Source organism: Plecotus auritus (assembly GCF_963455305.1).
Source record: "Plecotus auritus genome assembly, chromosome: 4".
In the NCBI taxonomy this organism is placed as follows: domain Eukaryota; kingdom Metazoa; phylum Chordata; class Mammalia; order Chiroptera; family Vespertilionidae; genus Plecotus; species Plecotus auritus.
In genome coordinates, this window is record NC_137775.1 from 160,310,862 (window position 1) to 160,334,827 (window position 23,966).

The 23,966-nt window shown below is 39.0% G+C and overlaps 1 protein-coding gene across 28 annotated transcripts in view; it reads left to right on the top strand.

The window, feature by feature from the left end:
* Positions 1 to 23,966, top strand: part of ADAM22 (ADAM metallopeptidase domain 22) — a 190,466-nt gene that overhangs the window by 25,260 nt on the left and 141,240 nt on the right. For all 28 annotated transcript variants that reach the window (XM_080664405.1, XM_080664411.1, XM_080664395.1 and 25 more), the window contains exon 3: positions 16,201 to 16,277. In XM_080664405.1, coding sequence (XP_080520531.1) covers positions 16,201 to 16,277 — 77 coding nt within the window. The remainder of the gene's footprint in view (positions 1 to 16,200; positions 16,278 to 23,966) is intronic.

Consider the following 23,966-nt stretch of genomic DNA (forward strand, 5'->3'; position numbering starts at 1 on the left):
TCAACATAATAAAAGCCATATATGACAAACCCACAGCCAACATCATACTCAATGGGCAAAAACTAAAATCATTTCCCCTAAGAACAGGAACAAGACAGGGATGCCCACTTTCACCACTCCTGTTCGACATAGTACTGGAAGTATTAGCCATTGCAATTAGACAAGAAGAAGAAATAAAAGGCATCCAAATTAGAAAAGAAGTAAAGGTGTCCCTATTTGCAGATGACATGAGATTGTACATAAAAATCCTGAAAGACTCCATCAAAAAACTAATAGACTTAATAAATGAATTCGGCAATGTAGCCGGATACAAAATTAATGCCAAGAAATCTATGGCATTTCTATACACCAATAGTGAACTTACAGAAAGAGAGACTAAAAAATTCCATTTACCATAGCACCAAAAAAATTAAGATACCTAAGCCCTAACCGGTTTGGCTCAGTGGATAGAGCGTCGGCCTGCGGACTGAAGGGTCCCAGGTTCGATTCCGGTCAAGGGCATGTACCTTGGTTGCAGGTACATCCCCAGTAGGGGGTGTGCAGGAGGCAGCTGATCGATGTTTCTCTCTCATCGATGTTTCTAACTCTCTCTCCGTCTCCCTTCCTCTCTGTAAAAATCAATAAAATATATTTAAAAAAAAAATTAAGATACCTAGGAATAAACTTAACTAAGGAGGTAAAAGACCTATACGTGGAAAACTACAGGACACTGAAAAAAGGGATAGAGGAAGACATAAACAGATGGAAGAACATACCATGTTCATGGATTGGTAGAATCAACATCATTAAAATGTCCATACTACCCAAAGCAATCTATAGATTCAATGCACTCCCCATTAAAATACCAACGGCATATTTCACAGACCTAGAAAGAACTCTCCAAAAATTCATCTGGAATAAAAAAAGAACTCGAATAGCCACAGCAATCCTGAGAAAAGAACAAAGTAGGTGGGATCTCAATACCAGATTTCAAGCTGTATTACAAAGCCACTGTTCTCAAAACTGCCTAGTACTGGCACAAGAACAGACATATAGATCAATGGAATAGAATAGAGAATCCAGATATCGACCCAAACCACTATGCTCAATTAATATTTGACAAAGGAGTCATGAACATACAATGGAGTCAAGACAGTCTCTTCAATAAATGGTGTTTGGAAAATTGGACAGATACATGCAAAAAAATGAAACTAGACCACCAACTTACACCATACACAAAAATAAACTCAAAATGGATAAAGGACTTAAACATAAGACGGGAAATCATAAAAATACTAGAGGAATCCACAGGCAGAAAAATCTCTGACATATGCCGAAGCAATTTCTTCACTGATACTGCTCCTAGGGCAATGGAAACTAAAGAGAAAATGAACAAATGGGACTACATCAAAATAATAAGCTTTTACACAGCAAAGGAGACCATCAATAAAACAACAAGAAATCCCACTGCATGGTAGAACATATTTGCCAATGATATCAACGATAGGGTTTAATCTCCAACATTTACTCATGCAGTTTAACAAAAAGAAGATAAACAACCCAATCAAAAAATGGGCAACAGATCTAAATAGACATTTTTTGAAAGAAGACAGAAGGAAGGCCAAAAGACATATGAAAACCTGCTCAAAGTCACTAATCATCAGAGAGATGCAAATCAAAACAACAATGCGGTACCATCTCACACCTGTCAGAATGGCTATTATCAACAAATCAACAAATGACAAGTGCTGGTGAGGATGCGGAGAAAAAGGAACCCTTGTGCACTGCTGGTGGGAATGCAGACTGGTGCAGCCACTGTGGAGAACAGAATGAAGTTTTCTCAAAAAACTAAAAATGGAACTCCCATTTGACCCAGTGATCCCACTTCTAGGAATATATCCCAAGAAACTAGAAACACGAATCAGAAAGGGTATATGCACCCCTATATTCATAGCAGCACAATTCACCATAGCTAAGATTTGGAAACAGCCTAAGTGCCCATCAGCAGATGAGTGGATTAAAAAACTGTTGTACAGCTACACAATGGAATACTACGCTGCAGTAAAAAAGAAGGAGTTCTTACCATTTACAACAACATGGATGGAGATGGTGAGCATTATGCTAAGTGAAATAAGCCAGGCAGAGAAAGATAAATATCACATGATCTCATATGTGGAATATAATGAACAACATAAACTGATGAACAAAAATAGATCCAGAGACAGAGAAACATCAATCAGAATGTCAAACCTCAGGGAAGGTAGGAGAGGGTGGGGGTAAGGGGGAGAGATCAACCAAAGGACTTATATGCATGCATGTAAGCCTAATCAATGGACACAGACAACAGGGGAGTGGGGGCATGAATGGGAGGTGGGGGGTAATGGGGGAATAAGGACACATATGTAATACCTTAATCAATAAAGAGATTTAAAAAAATTAAAAAAAAAAAAGAAGTGGGGAGTGAACCAGGCAGATATCTGAGGAAGAGCATTGCCGGATGGGAGAACAGCCAGTAAAATGGCCTGACCCAAGGTAGAGCTTGTTTATGAAGAATGAGTAACAAGGCTACTACTCCAAAGAAGATGGGTGACAGAAGGTATCATTGAAGACTACACGGCGGAGGGGTGGGCGGGGGGTTGGGGAGGGTGGATATTTGGAATTATCCATACCTCTGGCAGCATTTTCAGTTTCCTTCTGTGTTCTCAAAGGATTGTGTTATCTCATTAAAGAATACCATACAAATTTTCACTGTGATGGCTGAATGTAATCCATCCCACCAACTTTGCACAATGTAATGCATTTGGATTCTTCTTGGCAAGACAGAATTACTCCTGTGCACTTAAATGTGTTTCTCTTTTATGTTTAGTACATACCCGGCCATGGATCACTCTGCAGGATGTATTATCCCAGGTGGTTGGTAGATAATTTTAGTGCTGACCTGCCATAAAGTTTACAAAGAAGCAAGTCATTGTTACTGTGCCTTACAGATGAAAGGAGTACTTCCAAGTCATCTTTGAACATATCCTGTTTCCCAAATGGAGCAAACAGGCCTACATTGCATTAAGATAGTTTTGTTAGCTATTTAAGAGGGAAAATAAGATTATTAGGACAGACTTCAAATAGGGGTTGACAAACTGTCTCAAGAGTTTAGAAAATAGGCTCAACAATCATTTTTGCAAAATGGTTTTGAGTATATGTTTATTTCCTCACAGGTGGGAAATGAATCATTGAGGTTCCCAAAGGTCAGAATTCTAACCTTCTCCATCTGACCTATAGATATTGCATATTTCAAGTTATGGAGCCAAATGACTACCACACTCACTAACAAATGTTGGTTGAATACAATGAGCACTGGAACACAGGATATAATTTTTTCTTTTTTAAAAAAATGTTGATTTCAGAGAGGAAAGGAGAGAGAAAGTGAGAGAGGAATGTCAGTTATGAGAGAGAATCATCAATTGGCTGCCTCCTGCACGACCCCTTCTGGGGATTGAGCCCATAACCCAGGCATGTGCCCAGGCCTGGAATCAAACAATGACCTCTTGGTTCATAGGTGGATGCTCAACCATTGAGCCACACCAGTTGGGGTAGGTTAGAATTTTTTTGGGGGAGTCAGTGAAATGCATATGCTGGTAATGATTATACTATATGTCTAACAAAGATAGTGCCTATAACTACTAGAGAACTCACAAAGAAAGCAACCTTTATTATGGTTATATTCTTGAGAACTATTTCCAATTTTTGGGTAATTACAATTTGTTCACATTATTGTGAGGTAACAGTTGCCAGGTTTGTTTCACATTTGTAAGTGAGCACATTCTTTGTACCAACCAACGTGCTAAGTGTTGGGACTATAGAGGCACTTGGTGCAGAATTGAGACTGGAGGGTGGTATAGCTGTGAGGCATGGACCTCCAAGAGAGAGTGAAAGGAATTGTCATCAGAAGGTGAAAAGTGGGAAGCAAGAACAATTCTGACTCCTGGATGTAACACCAAATTCTGTTCACACATGCTCAGACATTTGCTGCTCAATAATAAATAGCCTACTTTACATGCATTCAGCCTTCCCAGCAATCCTTGGAGGTTGGTACGATTGTTCCATTTACTAAATGGGAAAACTGAGGCACAGAGAGATTAACCACTTGCCCAAGATCATTCAGTTTGGGAAGGGATGGGGTTAGAATTTGAAACAGGAAATTTGGCTCTAGAATCTGGAGTCTTACTACCCTCTGCAGCTTTTAATAAGTAACTGCTCACAGTCTTAACTGCTTCCCTAAAGGAGGGGGAAAGCTCCTTTAGGACAAAGGAGTGTCGCACTGGATTGTATTACTGCCTTGCATAGTGGTAACTTGTGTTTCTGGACAGTAGATATGTGTGGGCAATACTGTGTCTTTCTCAGCATCAGGTGTGGTTGTCCTGGAGTCCTGTGCACGTGGTAGGGGCCTTGGGACGGGGTAGTATAATGGAGATGGTAGAGCACGCAGGGAAGGCCAGACAAGGACAAAGAGGACAGCTTGGTGGCAGTCTGCCGAGGATGCTGATCACGGGAATGTTTTCGTCAGGACTCCTTGCCAGGAGGCAGCTTCCCAGAAACTCAGTGGGGGTAGTTCAGAGCAACTACCTACACACTTCTCAGAAGAGAATAAATTCTCCCAGGGTATCGTTTAATGAATTAATTGAAATGTGAACTCCATGTTACTTCAAAGTATTCATTTGCTTCAGAGCAACAAGAAGTAAGGAACTATCATAAAATGGACAGAAAGAGTAACTGTGCCCAGCCTCCTTCCTTTATAAAAGAGAAGCAGGATGTCTTTTAGGAATCCTTTCTTTAACCCAGCATGTGAGATGCCTGGAGGCCTCATTAAAATGCTCTAATTTGTCCCACTGCCCCCCGCCCTCACCGAGGCAACACCAAAAGAGTTTGGTTTATTCAGTGTTTTTACATCAAAACACATCAACAACACAGCAACCTGGGTCATGTCTGGAACATTGAGAACAGTTTAGTGCCCCCACACGCACGCTCTTTTGTTAAAGCCAAGAGTTTAAGCAGAGGGAGGAATGAATGGCTCTAAGTTAGCTAGTGGCTCCCAAGCCCCACCACCATGCCCTGAGGAGGCCACAGATTCTATTTGCTTATCCTTTCCATCAGCCTTTTACATGAAATTGTTTCTATCAAGAGCTGAGTTCATGTCAGTGAAGAGTGGTGGGACTAAGGATTTTCTTTTCTTTTTACATTCAGACACAAAGTCACAAAAATAATTAGAAATAATTATGTGTGTTTTTTTTTTCTTGGATGGAGATATATTTCAGGGCTCAGGGACAGTCTACATTTGATTCTGACTTTACATCACCAGATCCTGTTAGCTTGTCGCAGGTCTATAAGACACTTTAGGGATGACTTGTGTCCTATCTCCCTGTCTTAGGGCTGCAGTTATTCCTTCTATTCAGGCTTTTCCGAGTTGGAATCACCAGTGTGTTTAAAGAAGCAGTTACTTTCCAGGTTACAGTCAGCAACAAGCTTTCTCTGCTAAAATGTATACATACTTGTGCGTACACACATTTACATGCAAGCGCTATTGGATGTACAATAGATAATGTGACATGATTTGTTGAATTTTCTGTCTCTCCTAATAATAATAGCTCTTAGAAGTTCCTGCTTTCAGAGATTATTTACAGTCAGTGTATTTTTAAAAAGCACTTCCCTTTACTAGGGAAAGTGTTTGGTGGTAAGCATTAGGTGACAAGACTGGTCTATTTATCGCGGGAGCTAATCGTATTTAGCGCCAATAAATAACAGAGATGTAAGTAAAAGTAATTTTTAGAGATTCTTTCATTACTCTTGTTACCAAGCAAGGACTTGCTGCCTGACACATAGAAACCAATACTATTACATCGGCTCTTGAGAAAAGAAAAGGCTTTCCCCAGCAGAGAGAGGAGGCAAGCCTCAGATCTATCTCCTAATTGAGGGCTCAGGTTGAACTTAAGGGGTTAGGAAGGATGGGCGGGTGTATGGAAGTGCTGGAGGGGCAGGTTTCAATCGGAGGGCTTTGGAATTTGACCACTTATGGTGAGATATGATATAGGGCTTCAGCACCAGATCTTCGTGGACAAGGGACCCTTCATTTCTGAAAGAATTCCCGCAATGATTGAATCCGGTCAAGTCTCAGCTCTTTGATTTCCTAAGGGTAGTGGTGGTGGTGGGTGATACTTTGGATCTGGGTGTTGTTTGTGTGTGTTCTTTCTATCAATTTATTTATTTTAGCCACTTGGGAAACAAAGCAACAACAACAAAAAAGAAACATTTTTGCTGGAGTTCGTGTGTCTGGAATGCTCTCATTTTGTGTCCCAATAACGAATGCCTTTGATAGGTGACTGTTAAATTAGAGGTGAAAAAACATTTTTTTGAAAATCCTTGATGTTAAGAGACTTACTGCTCCTTTCTTTCTTTTCTTTCTTTCTTTCTTTCTTTCTTTCTTTCTTTCTTTCTTTCTTTCTTTCTTCTTTCTTTCTTCTTTCTTTCTTCTTTCTTCCTTTCTACCAGGAGCTTTGCTCTTGCAATATTTTACTTGGATTTTTGTTTGACTGTGTTCTTGGAAAACTTTTGGGCAGTTGAGATAGAACAAATCTGGCCCTTTTTTTTTAAAAAAAAAAAAAAACTTTATTGTTGAAAATATTACAGATATCTCCTTTTTTTCCCCATTGACCCCCTCCACCACACATCCTAACGCCAGGCCTTCACCACACTACTTTCTGTGCCCATGGGTTATGCATATATATGTGCATACAAGTTCTTTGGTTGATCTCTTCCCACCTACCCATCCACCCATCCCAACCTTCCCTCTGAGATTCCACAGTCTGTTCCATGCTTCTATGTCTCTGGATCTGTTTTGTTCATCACTTTATTTTGTTCCTTAGATTCCATATATGAGTGAGATCATGTGATACTTGTCTTTCTCTGATTGGCTTATTTCACTTAGCATACTACCAAATCTGGTCCTTTTTTAAAGTTTATTATGTATGGTCTGTATATCTATGTGTGTATGTATATGTATGGTATATGTGTGAGCAGAAAGCCTTCTAGAATTATGTAGTTTTAGTCTTTAGGAGAGAAAAAGCCTTTTTACCCATGCAAATTTATTTCCCAAAGAAAATTCTATGGAATTCTTATGTACCAACTGTTCATTATGAGATTTTACTCAGTGATATTTCTGAATTTTTTTTCTTCAAACACTTGGAGTTGGCCATTTAGTGGCAGTGAGCCTTAACTGTCAGATGCCTCTAATACTTACATAAGGAAGATGAAATTAAGCAATCAAATAAAAATCCACTGACAGAACTGGGTGAAGTGAATCTTAATGTGAAGAACGCGCCATTCTTATTTTTATTCTTTGGACTTGACCTATTTTTGATGTTGCCTCCAGGAGAGACTGTGACCCAGCTGGCAGAGACAATCCTGATTTCCAGGCCTGCTTTTAAAATTATCTGATTTAGAGCTGAAATGAGTAGTTATTCATTTGAGAATGTAATAGCTAAACTGCGTACTCTTCCCCCAACCCCCTGCTCTTTTTACCTGTCCTATATTTATCTTTCAATAGTTACATTATTCTTTGCAACAAGATTTTACATATACTTTTGACAACAGACAATTTTAAAGTCTTTTTCTCATAGCATCCTATACTTAATGCTATTTCCAGTTTACATATAGGGACTAACAAGATGAAGCCCATAGTAAGTGTTAGTAACTTCACTCTAAATCCTATATCAGGTCAATAGCGGGGCCAGGGAAAGGTCTCGTCTTTCTCCTGAGCCTTTCTTGCATTCAGGAAGAGTATCCGTTTCCCAGAGCCGATTCATCTGAGGGATTGTGTCTGCTGATGTTGTTGCATCCAAATATTGGGATTCCTTGCATTCAGATTTAATTACAGCTCAATATGACTACATATTTTATTGTTCTCAGGCTACTAAAGATCTTAAAGGCTTTGACTTTCAGGATTCTGTGAGTAAGCGCTTTCTTGTTCAGTCCTTAAATTGAAGGCCTAGTAATGGAAGGTTAATGGCCAAGATGATGGAGAGACTGATTTATCAGAAGATAGCTGGAGCATAAATAGGTAATGAGGCTGCCTGACTTCCTGAATGGAGGGGAGAAAATCGGAGCTGGTGCCAGTGTCAGATAGTCTTTCTGCCTTCAGCTTTTGGAGCGGAGGCCGCTGGAAAGAAGGGCCCTCAACTACCAGGGGATCAGAATCAAGGGCTTTCAACACTATCAGAACTGGAAACTCAGCAAAGCGAATTCGGGGAATGCCTCTCAAGGGCTCATCTTATCTAAGGAAAGCCCTTCGTGTGAGTGTGTGTGTGTGTGTGTGTGTGTGTGTGTGTGTGTGTGTGTAACATATGGCTTTACCCAAGGGTTCTGAGGCTCTGAGAGCTACATGACATAATCTCTGTACTGAAGTAATACATCCCCAAACAAGGGCATGCTCACAGCAACTGAACATGTTTACATCAATTGTAAAAATTTTTTTACATCAAATAAAGTCAAGATCAAGCACTGGAATTTGAATTAGAGAGCTAGTTCAACTAGAGGAGAATGCCATGGGAATTGGTTATATGTTAGACTCATATGGGTGGCTCTTTAAAAAATATCCTGGGAATTCCAATCTATTGCTCCTTTCCCCCCCCTTATTTAGAAAAAAAGTGTGTTGAGAGTCTACTGTGCTTGTAGAGATGTTTCTGGAAACCTGGAGGCCTCATTTAATTTATCTGAGGAGGCCACCAGATGGAATTCCTTTTCCTCCTTTTTGGCTTTCTCTTACCCTTCCCTTCCTTTAAATTTTTTTTTAAACTTGTAAAACTTTTATTCATTTGATTGAACTCAACAACAAAACTCAGGCAGTAAAATTGTCAAAAGAACATAGACTTTACTTGCAAGAAATATGTGGGAATTTAGAAAGTAGATATTGGTTTTCATATTAAACATGTTTTGTCATAAATTATGATAGTAAAGGAAGGGAGCTGTTGGTTATTGGACATCTATGATCTCAAAGGCCTTTTCATCCACCCATTTCCTGTTATTTTCAGGCTAAAGAGGACATCTCTTACATTGGTTTATAATAGTGCTTCTCAACCTTTAGCCACCCTCGGAATCACATGGGTAACTCTTAAAAAAAAATTGATACCCAGGATCAACCCCAGACTAAAAGAATCAGAATTTTTGCATTTGGGGCCCGAGCATTGGTATTTCCTAACAAGCTTCCCGAGCAAGTCTAATGTGCAGCCAGGATTGAGAGCCACTGGCTTAGAAGTTATTTGGCATCTGTAGTTCCAGCCTGTTTTCCAACAGTAGATGCCTCACACTTTCTGCCTCAGGGAGACAGCATTTCTTACAGTTCCCTGGGTGTGCTGGGCATTTCCCATCCGTGTGCCTTTGTTGGTCCTTTTGCCTGGAGCGCTTTTCTCTTCATTTTTGTCTGAGCGGCGCCCCCTCCACTCTGTCACCCTACGGTAGCGGGCTGCTGTTGTATCTTGTATGTATATCTATTATTGGACTTTTAAATTTGTTCAGCAGCTTCCCTTTTTGACGGTGGATATCCTGGGTACAGGGACCATGTTTAACTCTTCTTTATATCCCCAGGGCCTAGTATGTTTCCTCTGAGATATGGTCTGCACTCCACAAAGGTTGAATGGGTTGTAACTTGTGCTTTAGTTATGCCAATAAATCTACAAACTGTGTATTATTATGTTTGTTCTTTTAGAGATGAGGACTTTTGGTTTAGAGACATTAAACAATTTGCCCTAATTTGTTCCATTAATAAATGGCAGACCCAGAATTCAAACGCAGCTCTGTCTGACTTTTAAAGACTGTGCTTTTTTGTTCTGTTTTATTTCATTTCATTGTAAAATGTCCTGCTGCCAGACAGTTTCGTTCTTATGGTACTAAAAGCAGATGGTTGGATTTTATGAATAGTTTGGTTAAAGATAATGTATAAATTAATGCAATATATGATACACCTTATGAAAACTATAGGCATGATTGAATTGTCCAGGTGGAAAGGGGAGAGATATTTAACAGAAAGTCATAGGTATAGATATATGAATAGAAAAACACTAATTTTCATACATATATCATGCTAATTTATATGTTAGGTAGAACTATTGGATCGAATCTTCTTTTAACAAATGCCATTATAATTAATATAGTTCTGCTTCATTAAATTAGTTCCATATCTTAACTAGCCAGGGGAAACTATCTTGCTGATGTGGTCACACAGATTTTAGAATGAGGAATCTTAATATGTGGTATTGTTCTCTGTGAGCTTTTTTGGTCAGAAGTTTATAAAAGGCAGAGGAGTAATTATAGTGAGGTTATGGTGATTTTTCAATTGGCCTTGCCTTTTCTGATCTAGAAAAAGAGGGATAATATATATTAGTGATTATTGGTATATTATTTTTTAAATTGAACTCAATATTAGACATCAGGAATTATACTTGTATTTTTTTAAAAAAACTAAGTTGAAGAAGCCTTGACCAGATTGGCTCAGTGGATAGAGCATTGGCCCTCAGACTGAAGGATTCTGGTCAAGGGCACATACCTCATTTGCATACTTGATCCTTGGCCCTGTTTGGGGGAGTGTGGGAGACAACCAATCGATGTGTCTTTCTCACATTGATGTTTCTTTCTCTCTCTCCCTTTCCCTTCCACTCTCTCTAAAAATCAATGAAAAAAATATCCTTGGGTGAGGATTAAAAAATAAAATAAAAATCTGAGTTGAAGTAATCACATGGTAAAGAAGTATTTAAAATGCAGAATAGCTAAGCTAAAGATTCTGTAACTTTCTTTATAGACTTCTTTTTAATAATGTTCATTACTTTCTCAGTTACTATGTTGCACAATAGCATTTGACTGGCAATACTCCCACCCACTGGTATTCATTGGTTCATTATTCAAATTGGGCTTAATTAAAAACCAAATTACCTTATCTTTGTGTCAAAGTTCTGACTCTACCATGAAAGTTTTAGTGTCAATTTTGCTTTAAGAAGTGGTTATGAATAAGGCAGTCTTGAAAAGTTCGCTTGTATTTGCTCTTTGGGGTATGTAGGTTGGCCCCAGCTGATTGGTTCTAGAAGACATGAGGAGAAAAAGACCAGCTGCCAAGAAGCAAAATACATAAGGAGCAGGGGGCTTATATTAACTCCGCAGTTAGATTTCAGCTATTGCCATGAATAATAAACAGGCCTCAATCTGGAGATCATATCAGGTTCTTCTGGTCCTAAAATTCTATGATTCATTTTTGAAATTTGAAATTAAAATTTATTCTTATGCAATTATATTGAGTTATTAAGTTTGCTTGCCATCTGGTTATTTTATACTTTTGCATTTTCCCCCCTCAATCTTTTGTTTCACAGCTTTTATCAATATCAGTTTCACTGCTTGTCTAAATCCCTAAAACATACAAATACACAAACATTTTATCATAAATATGCAGTTTTTTTCCTTTAAAATTGGATTTGTATTTATATTTTAAACCATAATTTGTCATTCTAAGGTGGTAATCAAATTGGCCTTAGAACATGTGTCAGATGTGGTGACATTATTGATTTTTTTTTAATGAAAACAGAGTTCTAAAGATTGTTTTTCATTGTTTAATTTTTTATGCGCTTTAAAAATGCGTTTTCATGAAATCTGCAAGCACCTCTGAGCTGCAGAATAGAAGCAAGGATGAAGCATGAGAAAAGGCCTGCCGGGAGGCGCCATGCCTGCTCTGCTCCCAAGGAGCGTGACCTTGGAAGGACATTGGCCCACGCTTCCTTCCCTCCGTTTCATATGCGTTCTAGGGGTTCTCTCAATAGGATTATATGATACTGAAGTGTTTGATGAATAGTTTTAAAATAACAAATCACGCCTATGTAGTAATTTGAGACTGCATTTCAATTTGTATTTTTCAAATATTTCTGAGAGACATTTAGCTTTTAATCTTCAAGTTAAAGTTAATAAATACTAGAATTTTTCTTTGGCTATATATGTTAGACACCCCTCCCCAAAGGAAAATCCTGATATTATACTAGTCCTGTCTTCTCAAACCTTCATTTTCTTTTCCTGACATTAAAAAGGCACGGTCTAAGATGAACTTTCTGATGGCCATCCTGGCTCACTTCAGTAGTGTTGAATAATAAGCTAGATTGTTAGTACCACATGAATTCCGGGTAATTCTATTTAATTTATTATTTCAGATACAGTGGCCAAAATGGGTCATTTACTAAAGCAGTAAATATGTTTGTTGACTGAATCAATCTGAATACTGTCTAAGGAAGCCTTTTTTTACATGAAAACTATATTACTACACTCCTATTCCTATTCCTATCAATAATGTAAAATTTTTTTTACATTAGTAAAATTTTTTTTACTAAACAGCAGTTAAACTTGCTGTCAATAGATTTTCTTTTGAGTTTAGTAATGGATTTCTCTTTAGGATATGCATGGGTGAGATCAATAAAATAAAATACCAGATGTAACATAAGAAAATATAAGAATTAGATAGAATTAATGCAAACAGTAAAAATCTTGCTGAAAAAGAATGGTAATGTTACCCTGATTCAAGCTGTAATCATGATACCATGACGAATAACATGTGGCCTCTGCCCTGTTCACCATAATAAATTCAGAGAAAAAATGGAGGAGAGAGTGAGAGGTTCATTTTAATTGAGACATCAATTCTGGTAAGCAGCGCTTTCCTCGGTCTGTTCCCAAAACATGGTAGTTAGCACTTCAGGAAACTCAAAGAGCTTTCGTACAAAAGGGAAGCCATCATCCATTGACATGGCATTAAGAACAACCCTGATGGAAGGGCTGCATTTTATATGCAAGTAATTTATAGCTGTTCAATTGTTGTTCATTTGTCTATCCAGGTGATTGATAAAGGAAACACTCAAATCAATTAGTCAGGAAATACTTACTGAATACCTGATGCTGGTCAGCACTGAGGCCCTGATATCAAACTGAACGGTATTGAGGAGGAGGGGAGAAGGAGGCGGGAAGACATTGGGATGATTTTGTGTTTGGACTGAACTGTGTCCCTTCCAAAATGTATATGTCAAAGCCCTAACCTCTAAAGTGACTGTATATGGAGATAGAGCTTTTAAAGAGGTACTTAAGGGCAAGTAGCAGTTAAACATGCTGTCAATAAACCAACAAAAAATAATTGTCTTAAAGGTCTGGAGATCAAAAGCCCAAAATGGATCTTCAAGGCTAAGATGAAAGTCTTGGCAGGGCTGTGCTCCTTCCAGAGGCTCTAGGAGAGAAGCGTTCCTTGCTTTTTCCAGTTTCTAGAGGCTTACAGCATTCCTTGGCATGCAGCCTTTTCTTCGGGTCACAAGTGCGGGCCCTAATCCAGTGTGACTGGTGCCCTTACAAGAAAAGACGCACATGCGTGCACGCGCGCACACACACACAGACACACACACACAGACACACACACACACACACACACACACACTGAGAGAGAGAAAAAGAGAGAGAGAGAGAACGATAGATAGGTAGATATGCCAGGAGTGCACACACATAGAGAAAAGGTCATGTGAGGACACAGTTGGAAGGTGGCTGTCTGCAGGCCAAGGAGAGGGCCCTCAGGACAACACTTTGATGTTGGACTTCTAGCTGTTACCAGAGAATTAAACTTCCCGGTCACCCGTGGGAGTGAGGTTTTTGTGATACCTTAGAAAACGCGTGCAAACAGACTTTATTTGCCTAGAGTTGTATTTCTCAGGTTCCCTTAAAGTCTCCTGCCCCTTAAGCCAGTCTTGGAAAAGGTGCAGCTGGGTTCCAGTAGAGCCAGAAACAAGGCCAGCATCCAGAGCTTCCGTTCCATGTTGCAGCCGGGTGTGGCTCAGCATCCAAGCTAAGTCTGTTAGTCCATGTGTGGAGTCCAACATGGCCCTGTGCCATGTGGGCACAGGGGGAGCCCACCCTCCTGCCACAGGGGAGTCAGGAACCCAGTGCATGAGAGAGAGACAGAGAGAGAGAGAGAGAGAGAGAGAGAGAGAGAGAGAGAGAGAGAGAGAGAGAGAGAGAAACTTCCCTTATTTGGAAGTTTAAATACGCAGGTTTTGCACTCTTGCAGTGATCACACCCATCTTGGCCACTGACTGGCTTTCAGGTGTTTCGATGAGCAGACAGGTAGGCACCTTCTCACATCACTCAGACCTTACTGGGCATGTGGCTAAGCTGCCTTAGTCCAGTCCCTACCCCATCGATCAGTGGGGAACAGATTTGGAGAGTGTTAAATGCGGCTTTTTGACAAAGCTGTACAAATGCCTATACCTAGTCTTCCCTTTCCTCCTTTTCTGTTAAATAATAACCAGGTTATCACAGCCTCCAGAACTCTGAGAAAGTAAATTTCTGTTGTGTAAGCCTCCTAGTCTATGGTCCTCTGTTATGGTAGCCCTTGGCAGACTAATACAAGGAGGAACTTGATCTAAGTCTTGAAGGATGGATAGGGCCATTTTGGGGAAATGACATTGGCAGAGATCACTACCTCAGGGCCTGGTTCAGAAAAGTACTCAGTGGACATACTTTTTATGTGACAGTCACATAAAAAGTTGGAACATATCTCGCTTGTGAAATTAAAAAGCAGAAAAGAGAACAGAGTGAAGGGGGTGTGGGTGGATTCTTGAGAACTTGGGTGCCATTATATCTGGGGTTGGGGAGGTGATTGTGAAAGATCTTGATATCCAGGGAGAGAAGATTTATATTTGATATAGTAGAAAATCTGGGGCTTACATTTGGGATTTTGGTAAGGAGTTAAATTTTTAAAAGAGCGAGGAAGGTATGATCTGTGGCAGATGTGGAAATAAAGAATACGGTGTGGCTCCCAGAATGGCCATAAAAATAAAAAAGAGGTGAGATTTCGATGATAGCTCAGTGTTATTGGGAAGAATGAAGGGTTAATGAAGTTAGTGAGGCTGAAAGGTAACCAGATAGTTCTTCATCCTTGGGGTTTCATGAGGATTGGAATATGTTTGAAATTGAGCTATTACATTGTTCCTCCCCCCACTACTTTTAAATAATTTGAAACAGAAAAGTTATCATTTCTTTCTGAAAAGCTTTATTATCACTAAGTGCTCTCCTTGCACCTAATGCCATAGCTTACTGTGTGTGACAATCCCAGGGGTGGTTCAGGTGTCCTGCATGCCCCACAGAATCCTAGGATGTTCCTTCCTAAGATGCACTGGTTCACCATCTGTTTCATGTGCTACATGAGTGCAGTTGCTCAGATGGTTTTTATCTCTAAAATAGCGTTTGCGTTTTCTCACTGCACGAATTACACACGTTTATTTTAGGAATTTTGGATACTATAGAAACATACAAATAAAAAATTCAAAAATTCACAGTCCTACTAAGATATAGGTATTCTTAGTATTGGGGGAGTCAAACAGAAGGAGCAGTTTTGCTTCCTCCCTTTTTTCAGTTACTGCACATGATTATTCAACATGTTGATATTATGTTCTTGGTAACTCTCTATATTGTTTAGTTTAGAATCCCTTGTGATTTTCTCTGGGAGTTCCAAGAATGGTGTGGTTTCACTATTTCTAGTGATTTCATTTTTCCAAGAAAATTTTGATAGTCAATATTTGCAGTAGATGTGCAGAGGTTCAGTTTTGCTCTTAGGAAGATAGGGAAACCTCTATGAAATTATGTTTGGTTAATTAGAATGGAAAGAATTTATTTATTAATTTATTTATTTATTATTTATTTATTTATTTCTCTGGATAATGCTTTCCCCCCCCCCCTCTGGATAATTAGAACTGAAATATTTTTAAAATTGGTATTTGTGACAGGATGAAAAGTATTTTTAGATCATATTCACCATATTATCTTACTCTTGAACATATTTTGCTCTATTTTTTAATGTACAAGGCTTAATTTTAAAGGAGCCAGCCATTTAATATAGAATAAACTGAAGAAAGTTCAGTCTTCTTGGAAATGAAATGCGTAGCTACTTGAGATAAGGCGGAAAGGTAGGGCACTGGCCCTCCTTGGTTAGGTGGACTGGTGAATGCTTGGCTTCTAAGAAGGTGCACATTTTACTGTGTTTTTATTTAATGTCCATGTTGAATTGTTTTTCTAAATTAATGATGCCATACACTTTTTTTAAGTGATCATAAGAAATGCTTATCGTCTCTTTGCTATGCTGAATAATAAACACCTTTTATCTTTTTAATATTGCAGTTGACTCATGTTGACCAGGCAAGCTTCCAGGTTGATGCCTTTGGAACATCATTTATTCTTGATGTCGTGCTAAACCAGTAAGTCTTTGTTGAGCTGCACTCACTTTTGTCCGATACCCATTGAATCTACTTTGTTATCCTTCTGTAAAGTTTTGTTTTCTTATTGTATTTTACTTCATCTTCCTATATCAGTTAAATACTACATTTAAAACTAGTATATCTATTAATATAATATCTGTTATATCTATTAATATGATACCTATTGTAAGTATAAAGTCTGGCAAATCACAGGAAGTGGATATCCATTTGAAATCGAAGTCAGAACAGGTTTGAGGATGTAATAAGGAGGGCAAGACATACTCCACTATTTTGCATAAAAATACGTGTGACTTAAGTTTCTATGAATGACAAAAATTTGTGAAAATAATACTTTTAGTATTGAAATTTCCTTCTTAAGAGAAAGCTACCCTTTTGCTCAATAACTCAGAGGATTGGCTGTGTCTGTTATTCTTAATAATGCCTTTGGGATGCTTTGATTTGGGAGTTGATTTCTGTGAGGTTTAGGGTACTGGGATTATTTGGTAAGTACCATATAATTTTGGAAATTGTCATTTGTCTGTCTACCTGGAATTTGGGGTTTGGAATAACAGAATTTTAGGTTCAGAAGTGGCTTTTGTTAAATCACTGGATTTAATCTCTTCCCTTTGGGTAAGTCTAGTGTCTAATAAGCCTTACAGGACTTTTGGTTATCTACTTTTTTTAAAAAAGCATTTGTATCCCACTTCTCATCATGGGCAAGTGGAAAGAGACCAGTGCTCTGCCAGCCAGTGTATGTGAGCTGAGCAGCAGTGGCCAGCAGCTTTGCTGAAATCAGCTAGCTATGCAACAGCTCAGGAAGAAAATTTGAGGCCAGAAGGACAGAAATGTAGATCTAGGGCAGTGGTTCTCAACCTTCCTAATGCCGCGACCCTTTAATACAGTTCCTCATGTTGTGGTGACCCCCAACCATAAAATTATTTTCTTTGCTACTTCATAACTGTAATTTTGTTACTGTTATGAACCATAATGTAAATATCTGTGTTTTCCGATGGTCTTAAATTACAGTTATGAAGTAGCAACGAAAATAATTTTATGGTTGGGGGTCACCACAACATGAGGAACTGTATTAAAGGGTCACTGCATTAGGAAGGTTGAGAACCACTGATCTAGGGTGAGAACTAAAGCCTAAATTGTCTACATTTAGGTGAATGGAAGACTATAAAAATGACATAAGAGGCAGGACTTAGAGCTGTGATATCTGGATAAGTAGCTAGCCTCTTGTGGCTATTAAATAGAAATTAATTCTTTAAATAAAATTTGAGATTCTGTTTTTCTGTTGCATTTGACACATTCCCAATGCTCATTAGCCATGTGTGGTTACTGGTTATCTTACTGGACAAGTCAGGACATTTCCATCATTGCAGAAAGTCCTGTTGGACAGTGCTGGTTTAGAGAGTTCTTTTGGAGAACAGGCACATAGGAACTGATAGATTACTGAGCTAGGTCAGTCATTTCAGTCCATGTTCAATGTTAAATTAATAATTAATCTTACTAGTATCCTAATTTTTATGGAATTTATGTACAAATTTGTGGTAATAGCATTTTTGCTGTGTTAATGTTTAAGCCATGTATTCATTTACTTTGTCATTAAGCTGTCTCAAAAGGTACATTCTGTGAGTAATTCTCCTCTCTCCCCACATTTTTGTAGTTCACCAACAATTTAAATATGAAAAAGCATGGTGTTAGATGGAAATTGACTATTTGGATGATCCAATAATGAGAGTTATTTCTTCTTTAATAATGTATATATTTAAAATGTAACATAAATCTTGACAACAGGTAACACAACAATAGCCATCCTGTGTGAATGAATTACAAGTATACCTATTTTTTTGTTCAGATCAGTGGAAAATATATTTGTAATATATTTTAGTAATAAAATATTTTAGTAATCAGAAAAAAAGTAATATAAGTTGTATTTCTACTATGCTCATTAAAATAGAATTTCTTTTTTTTTTAAATTAATGGCCCAGCCCTAGCCGATTTTGCTCAATGGATAGAGCATCAGCCTGAGGACTGAATGGTCTGGGTTTGATTCCAGTCAAGGGCACATGCCTGAGTTGCAGGCTCGATCCCCAGTAGGGGGCGTGCAGGAGGCAGCCGGTCAATGATTCTCTCTCATCATTGATGTTTCTATCTCTCTCTCCCTTCCTCTCTGAAATCAATAAAAATATATTTTAAAAAATTAATGGTCTGACTCGAGACATATATAATTAAACATTATACACCACATGTATTTTTTAACCTAATTTTATAGGGTGTGTAAGACTGTATTAATATGCTCTGTATCTTATATTCCTGCTTTATGTAAATACTTGGCATAATTACACCACCTGGAGACACTTGCCCTATTTTAAGTCATAATCCTCTCTGCCCTTGCTCCCCCATTAATCCTACTACCTGTTCTGCCCCGCTTCATTTAAAAAATATTCATCACCATTTAATATGTAGTTTGACTCATATTGAGGCAGGATAGTAAGAAGCTAGGGAAATTCCTTGGCCAGTAGAATAGGGAAACTGAGACAGATAGCTGAACAAACTTGCTGAGCAATTTACAGCCAGTACAGAAGGTCACCTCCCAGAAAAGCAGCAAAACCCAGTGATCAACACCAGGGCCAAACCAAGGCCCTGAAAGGACACCCCTGGGAAACTAATGAATGTTCTGCTGAAACCCTCCTCTAAGACCTCCCCTAAGAATGTGGCCTGCAAGAGAGCGATAAAAACCCTCAAAACCAAGGTCCCAGCATGCACTCCTCCTGGGCTCGAGCACACCTGTGCCTTTCCTTCCCCTCTCTTCTTCCCCCACAGGCATGTATTCCCTAAATGCCAAGGGATCCCAGGAGACTTGCAACCAAGGGAGCAATGAGCAGTGGCAGCTCATCCTGGGCTCACCCCTGAACCTGCCCTCAAGGCCGCCTTCTCTCTGACGTCTCAGTGAGCCGGAGCAGCCCTGCCTTGGCTGTCTCCTGTAGTTTCTTCTGTCCTAGGCCTTTCCTTGTTCCACTGTCCCCAGCTTTAATAAACATCCTCTCAAAATCACCTGGACTCGTGTTGTGAAATCTTTCCTACACACTACAGGCTGGCCCTAGGCAGACCCACTCAGGGTCAGGTCCCTTTTCTGGTAACAGTATAATGTCATTTTTGCAGGGCAAAAAAATGTGACTACCAGCATCTTCATGTGATCCACTAATATCCTGTATTTTAATTATTCCCCTTGTTTATTGTTTTTTTTTCCTCCCACTAGAATGTCAGCTCCTTGAGGGCAGAGATTTCCTTTCTTTTCCTGCTGTAGCCTTAGCACAGAAGAGGTGGGAAATTGCTGGGTAGTCATATTGAATTGAAAACCAGGGGCTGGAATTAGCCAGGAGACAGAGGAGATGACTGGATGACGATGGAGGCTGTCAGTCAGAGAAGAGTGAAGCAACAAAAAAGAAGAAAATGATAAATGTTTGGGACTAGCCTCTAAAAGCTGAGCATATATCTTTAGGTGTAAACTTAAAAGTCAGGTTTCGAGGCTTCTATTTCAATGATTCTTTCCCATCCCTCCTTTAAATCATTGTTCTGTGGCTAGCCCCCACCATGGTTTCTGACATTTGTAACATCTTGACTTTCAGTATTTATGTTCATTATGCCCAAACCACCTTACTTCCTTTGGAGAAATCTGAGCCCCAAAATGTTCTGTTCTGTTCCTGAAGGAGAAATATATATGACCGTATGTATCAGAGCATGAAACAGAATACTCGGGGTGCAACAGAATTTCTTTTGAGATACTAGCAAAAACCTCCGTTGGGCATTTTTCTTCTTATCGCAATGAGAATTTAAAATTACAGGGGGTACAAAGGATAAAATAATAGCATAAAAGGAATGAGAAATATACAAAGTGCTTTTGGGCATCTATATTAAACACAGGTGGCAGTTAGCTAATTTCTTTACGCTATGAGAGCCCAGATGATTTAATACAAAGTTTATTTTTTTCTTTTTTCTTTTTTTTGAGAATGTTTTTATTTCATGGTTTCGGTTTATATATTATCTTGTGGTTGTGTTGGTTAGGAATAGGAAGATGAAAAATTGAATATGCTCTTTAAAGATTTTTTTCTCATGAAGCAATTTTAGGGCTGTGGAACAGGTAGAGTTTTTTGTTTATTTGTTTGTTTATTATGATTTAAACTGGAGACAAATTAAATAAGTTTAAGCTGGAGTCCATTTGCAGAATAGATCCAATAATATGCATTTTTAGATTGGAATGCAAAGGAAAGTGTCATTACATAATATTCCTTTTGAATGTTCAGTAAACAAGATTTTAACCAAATTACTCAAGAGTTCAACATTTGGGTTGTAGCTTCTACAGGAGGCAGATAAACAATATGGAATGGTTAAAAATGAAAAGCACAGCCAGTTCCTATTTTGTCAAGATTATGAAGGGTAGGAAACAATTTTCAGTTCCTTCATGGGGTCACACAGTCCTAAAATTTCACTCTTTAGGACAGATATATTAATAAAACCAAACATATGGCCTGGCCTGGTCACACTCGTCCTGAGGCCACACTGGACCTTTCCGGAGGTCAGCATCTGGTATTCCATTTTATTGTGAAGCATTTCTCAGAATGAAAAAGGCTCAATAAAGGCACTTAATTATATTATTTGAGCAATGCAAGTCAATTCTTATCCTGCAATCTTTCTCATTTTCATTAAGAAGTGGGTAATTAAACGGCCCAAAAGAATGCATAAATATTGGAAAAAACTCATTCATTACTTCTTGATTCTTTTTTTTTTTTTAATCTTCACTGGAAGATATTTTTTGCATTGATTTTCAGACAAAGTGGAAGGAAGGGAGGAGTGGGGAGAGAAATACCCATGTGAAGGAGACAGGGATCAAACCCGCAACCGAGGTACATGCTCTTGACTGGGACTCGAACTCATGACCCTCTGCTCTGCAGGCTGATGCTCCAACCACTGAGCAAAACTGACCAGGGAACTCATTGATTCTTTTACAACAGGTGACTTGAGAAAAACAAACCACACATGTGGGGCACGCACACACACACACACACACACACACACACTCCACAAAGAAGCAAATGCTCCACATGGACTGTGGTTGGTTGTGTCAGGATGTGAAACATAATTAGGAAGAAAGAGCCTATCTTTTATAACCTGTTTTTTGGAATGGATTCTGTGGTATAGTTTTCAGATCTGAGATGATTCTATTCCTAAATTTTGACTGTATTTTACAGATCCTCTCCCTCTTATCTTCTTACTCCAAGAACAACGAAAATAATTTCTCTCAGTTATGATCCTCGCTTTCCCCTATGTCACAGTGGTGGGTGGGGAGGACTGCTAGGGACTTAAACACGAAGCTGTCAGCAGGTGGAGCTGCCCATGCAGAATGGGAGGTGGTGTAGTGATGGCAGAGTGCAGGTCACGTGGAGGGGTAGGAGCAAGGTCAGACAAGGAAACCCCCAAATCAGTTCAAATGGGCAAGTCCAGTCTTGTCTTCTCTCATTTAGAACCATTCGCCTTTTAGTCACCTCTTGCTTGCTTTGCACTGCGACTATTGAATTTGTAAGAAAAGTAGGAATCACAGTGGGTAAAAGGTGGTGTGAATTCAACTGGGATTGGAGGTGAGGTCTGGAAGGGTCTCATTTACTTAACGCTCTATTTACAGTGTGATAAATAGAATGGTTACAGCTCCCTTGGTCCTGTTCTCTAATAAAACCATTCCATGATGATGTGTTGGCTGGGTCTCATCCCCTTCTTAGTCCATGCATGTCATTTTTAGAGGTATTCCTGCCTCTTTGGGGTGACACAATGGACTGTCTCTAAAAGGTCGGTATTGCAGGCCAGCTAGGAAGACAGGGAAGGCTTTGGAGCAGTGCGATGTCGCTTACATTTCACTGCACCAAATGCATGATATGCACAGAACTAGCTCTACTGAAAGGATGCTTGGAGCCTGTGAGCCCAGATTTATACCAGACCCCACTGAGAATTCAGAACAATCGAGCATTTAGAAAAAGAACAAAATCAAACAATTTTAGTAATGAATGTTTCTGAGTTTTCTGAAATAAACAACATACTAAAAATCTTTTTTAAGTTATTTGAACAGTTTTGTATTCATTGAAGTCAATTCCATAGTGAAAATGGTTGATTGTCATTCTTCAGCCAAACTTTATCTGTGTAGATCAGGTATCCTGTTGTCACTTGAGTAACCCCCTCCCCCCCATTACTTTCTGTCTCTCTGGATCTGATTTGATGTGGATCTAATTCATATCTTTAAATTTTTTTTCCATTTTGGTCCCACCTTGATTCATCTTATTAAGCTTGTGGCTCAGATTGTAACCGACAACAAAGCTTAATAGAGGTCACAGAAAATCCCACTTCTCACTTTGCTATGCACCTTGCATTTAAAGTGCACAATCGCATGAACTCCCTAATTAAAATTTTATGTGAATAGATATTCTTCAAAGCCGAAGTGGTGAAGTGGCTTTGAAACAGACTCCTGGCAGTGGTTTTTAAAAGGCCACTTAGTTAACTAGTAACACATGGCTATGGATATGAATTCCAGAGGAATTTAGAGAAATAACAGATGTGGATTCATTCCTCCCTCTGCAAAAATGATCGTGGGAATCACAGTGCCTGGATGGAGAGGCTTAGGGTTTTCCCCCATGTACACCATTGATTGCTACTGGGTAGTGTCCAGAAGGGCTCTCCTTTGATGTCCATAAACTAGCCTGCAAACCCACCCTCCCAAGGGCATCTTACCTTATGTCATAGGTTAGTTGTATAAAGTTGGTTTCTACATTAATCTCTTCCTCATTAACAGTTTTCATAGCCCAGTGATCTCAACTCTGACTGCATATTACAATAAACTGGGAAGTTTTATAAACTACCAATAGCGGGGTTAGTGTGTCCTTTCCAGTGTGGTTCTTGAACCAATAGCCTTGATCTCACCTGGGAACTTAGAAACAAACATTCAAGATTCTCACCCAGACCTGTGGAATCAGAACATCCGATGGGGTGGGGCCCAGGAAAGTGTGTTTTAATAAGCCCTCAGGGTGATTCTGATCTCTGTTCAAGTTTGAGAACCACTGATCTAGTGTTTTTTTTCCCTCTGGCATTCACCTCCTGCCAATATCTTCTTATGATCGTGATATACTCGGTTCCCAACCCTGTACCTATAAGCCACCCGTCCTCTTACATAGGAACTTGTTTTGTTTAACGTTCAGTAATTAATAACTGTTCTTACTTATAATAAAGATAATGTCTTCTGGATAAATCCTATTGATAAATATGACTTGTTTTGTTGTTGTTTATTTTTTCTAAACATTCCTGGCTATTACAGATTAGGTTGAAGAAGTCTTCCTACTGGGCTGTGTGTGGCTTGCTCTGACCTGAGGAGTTGTATTCTAGAGCTGGAAAATTGTGAGTGAGCCTCTCAGTCAGACACTGTGAGTTTATTTTGCAATAATAGGGGTGTGTCCTGACACCATGTTATTTGGGATTTTAGAATCAATAGTTGTCATGACGTTCCAATATAATAGGAGAGAAATAGTTGTCATGACGTTCCAGTATAATAGGAGAGAAAAGGCTGTACAACAGGAAATCATGGATAGCAGATTTTATTTTATAATCATCACCCAAGGATATTTTTTCCATAATTTTAGAGAGTGG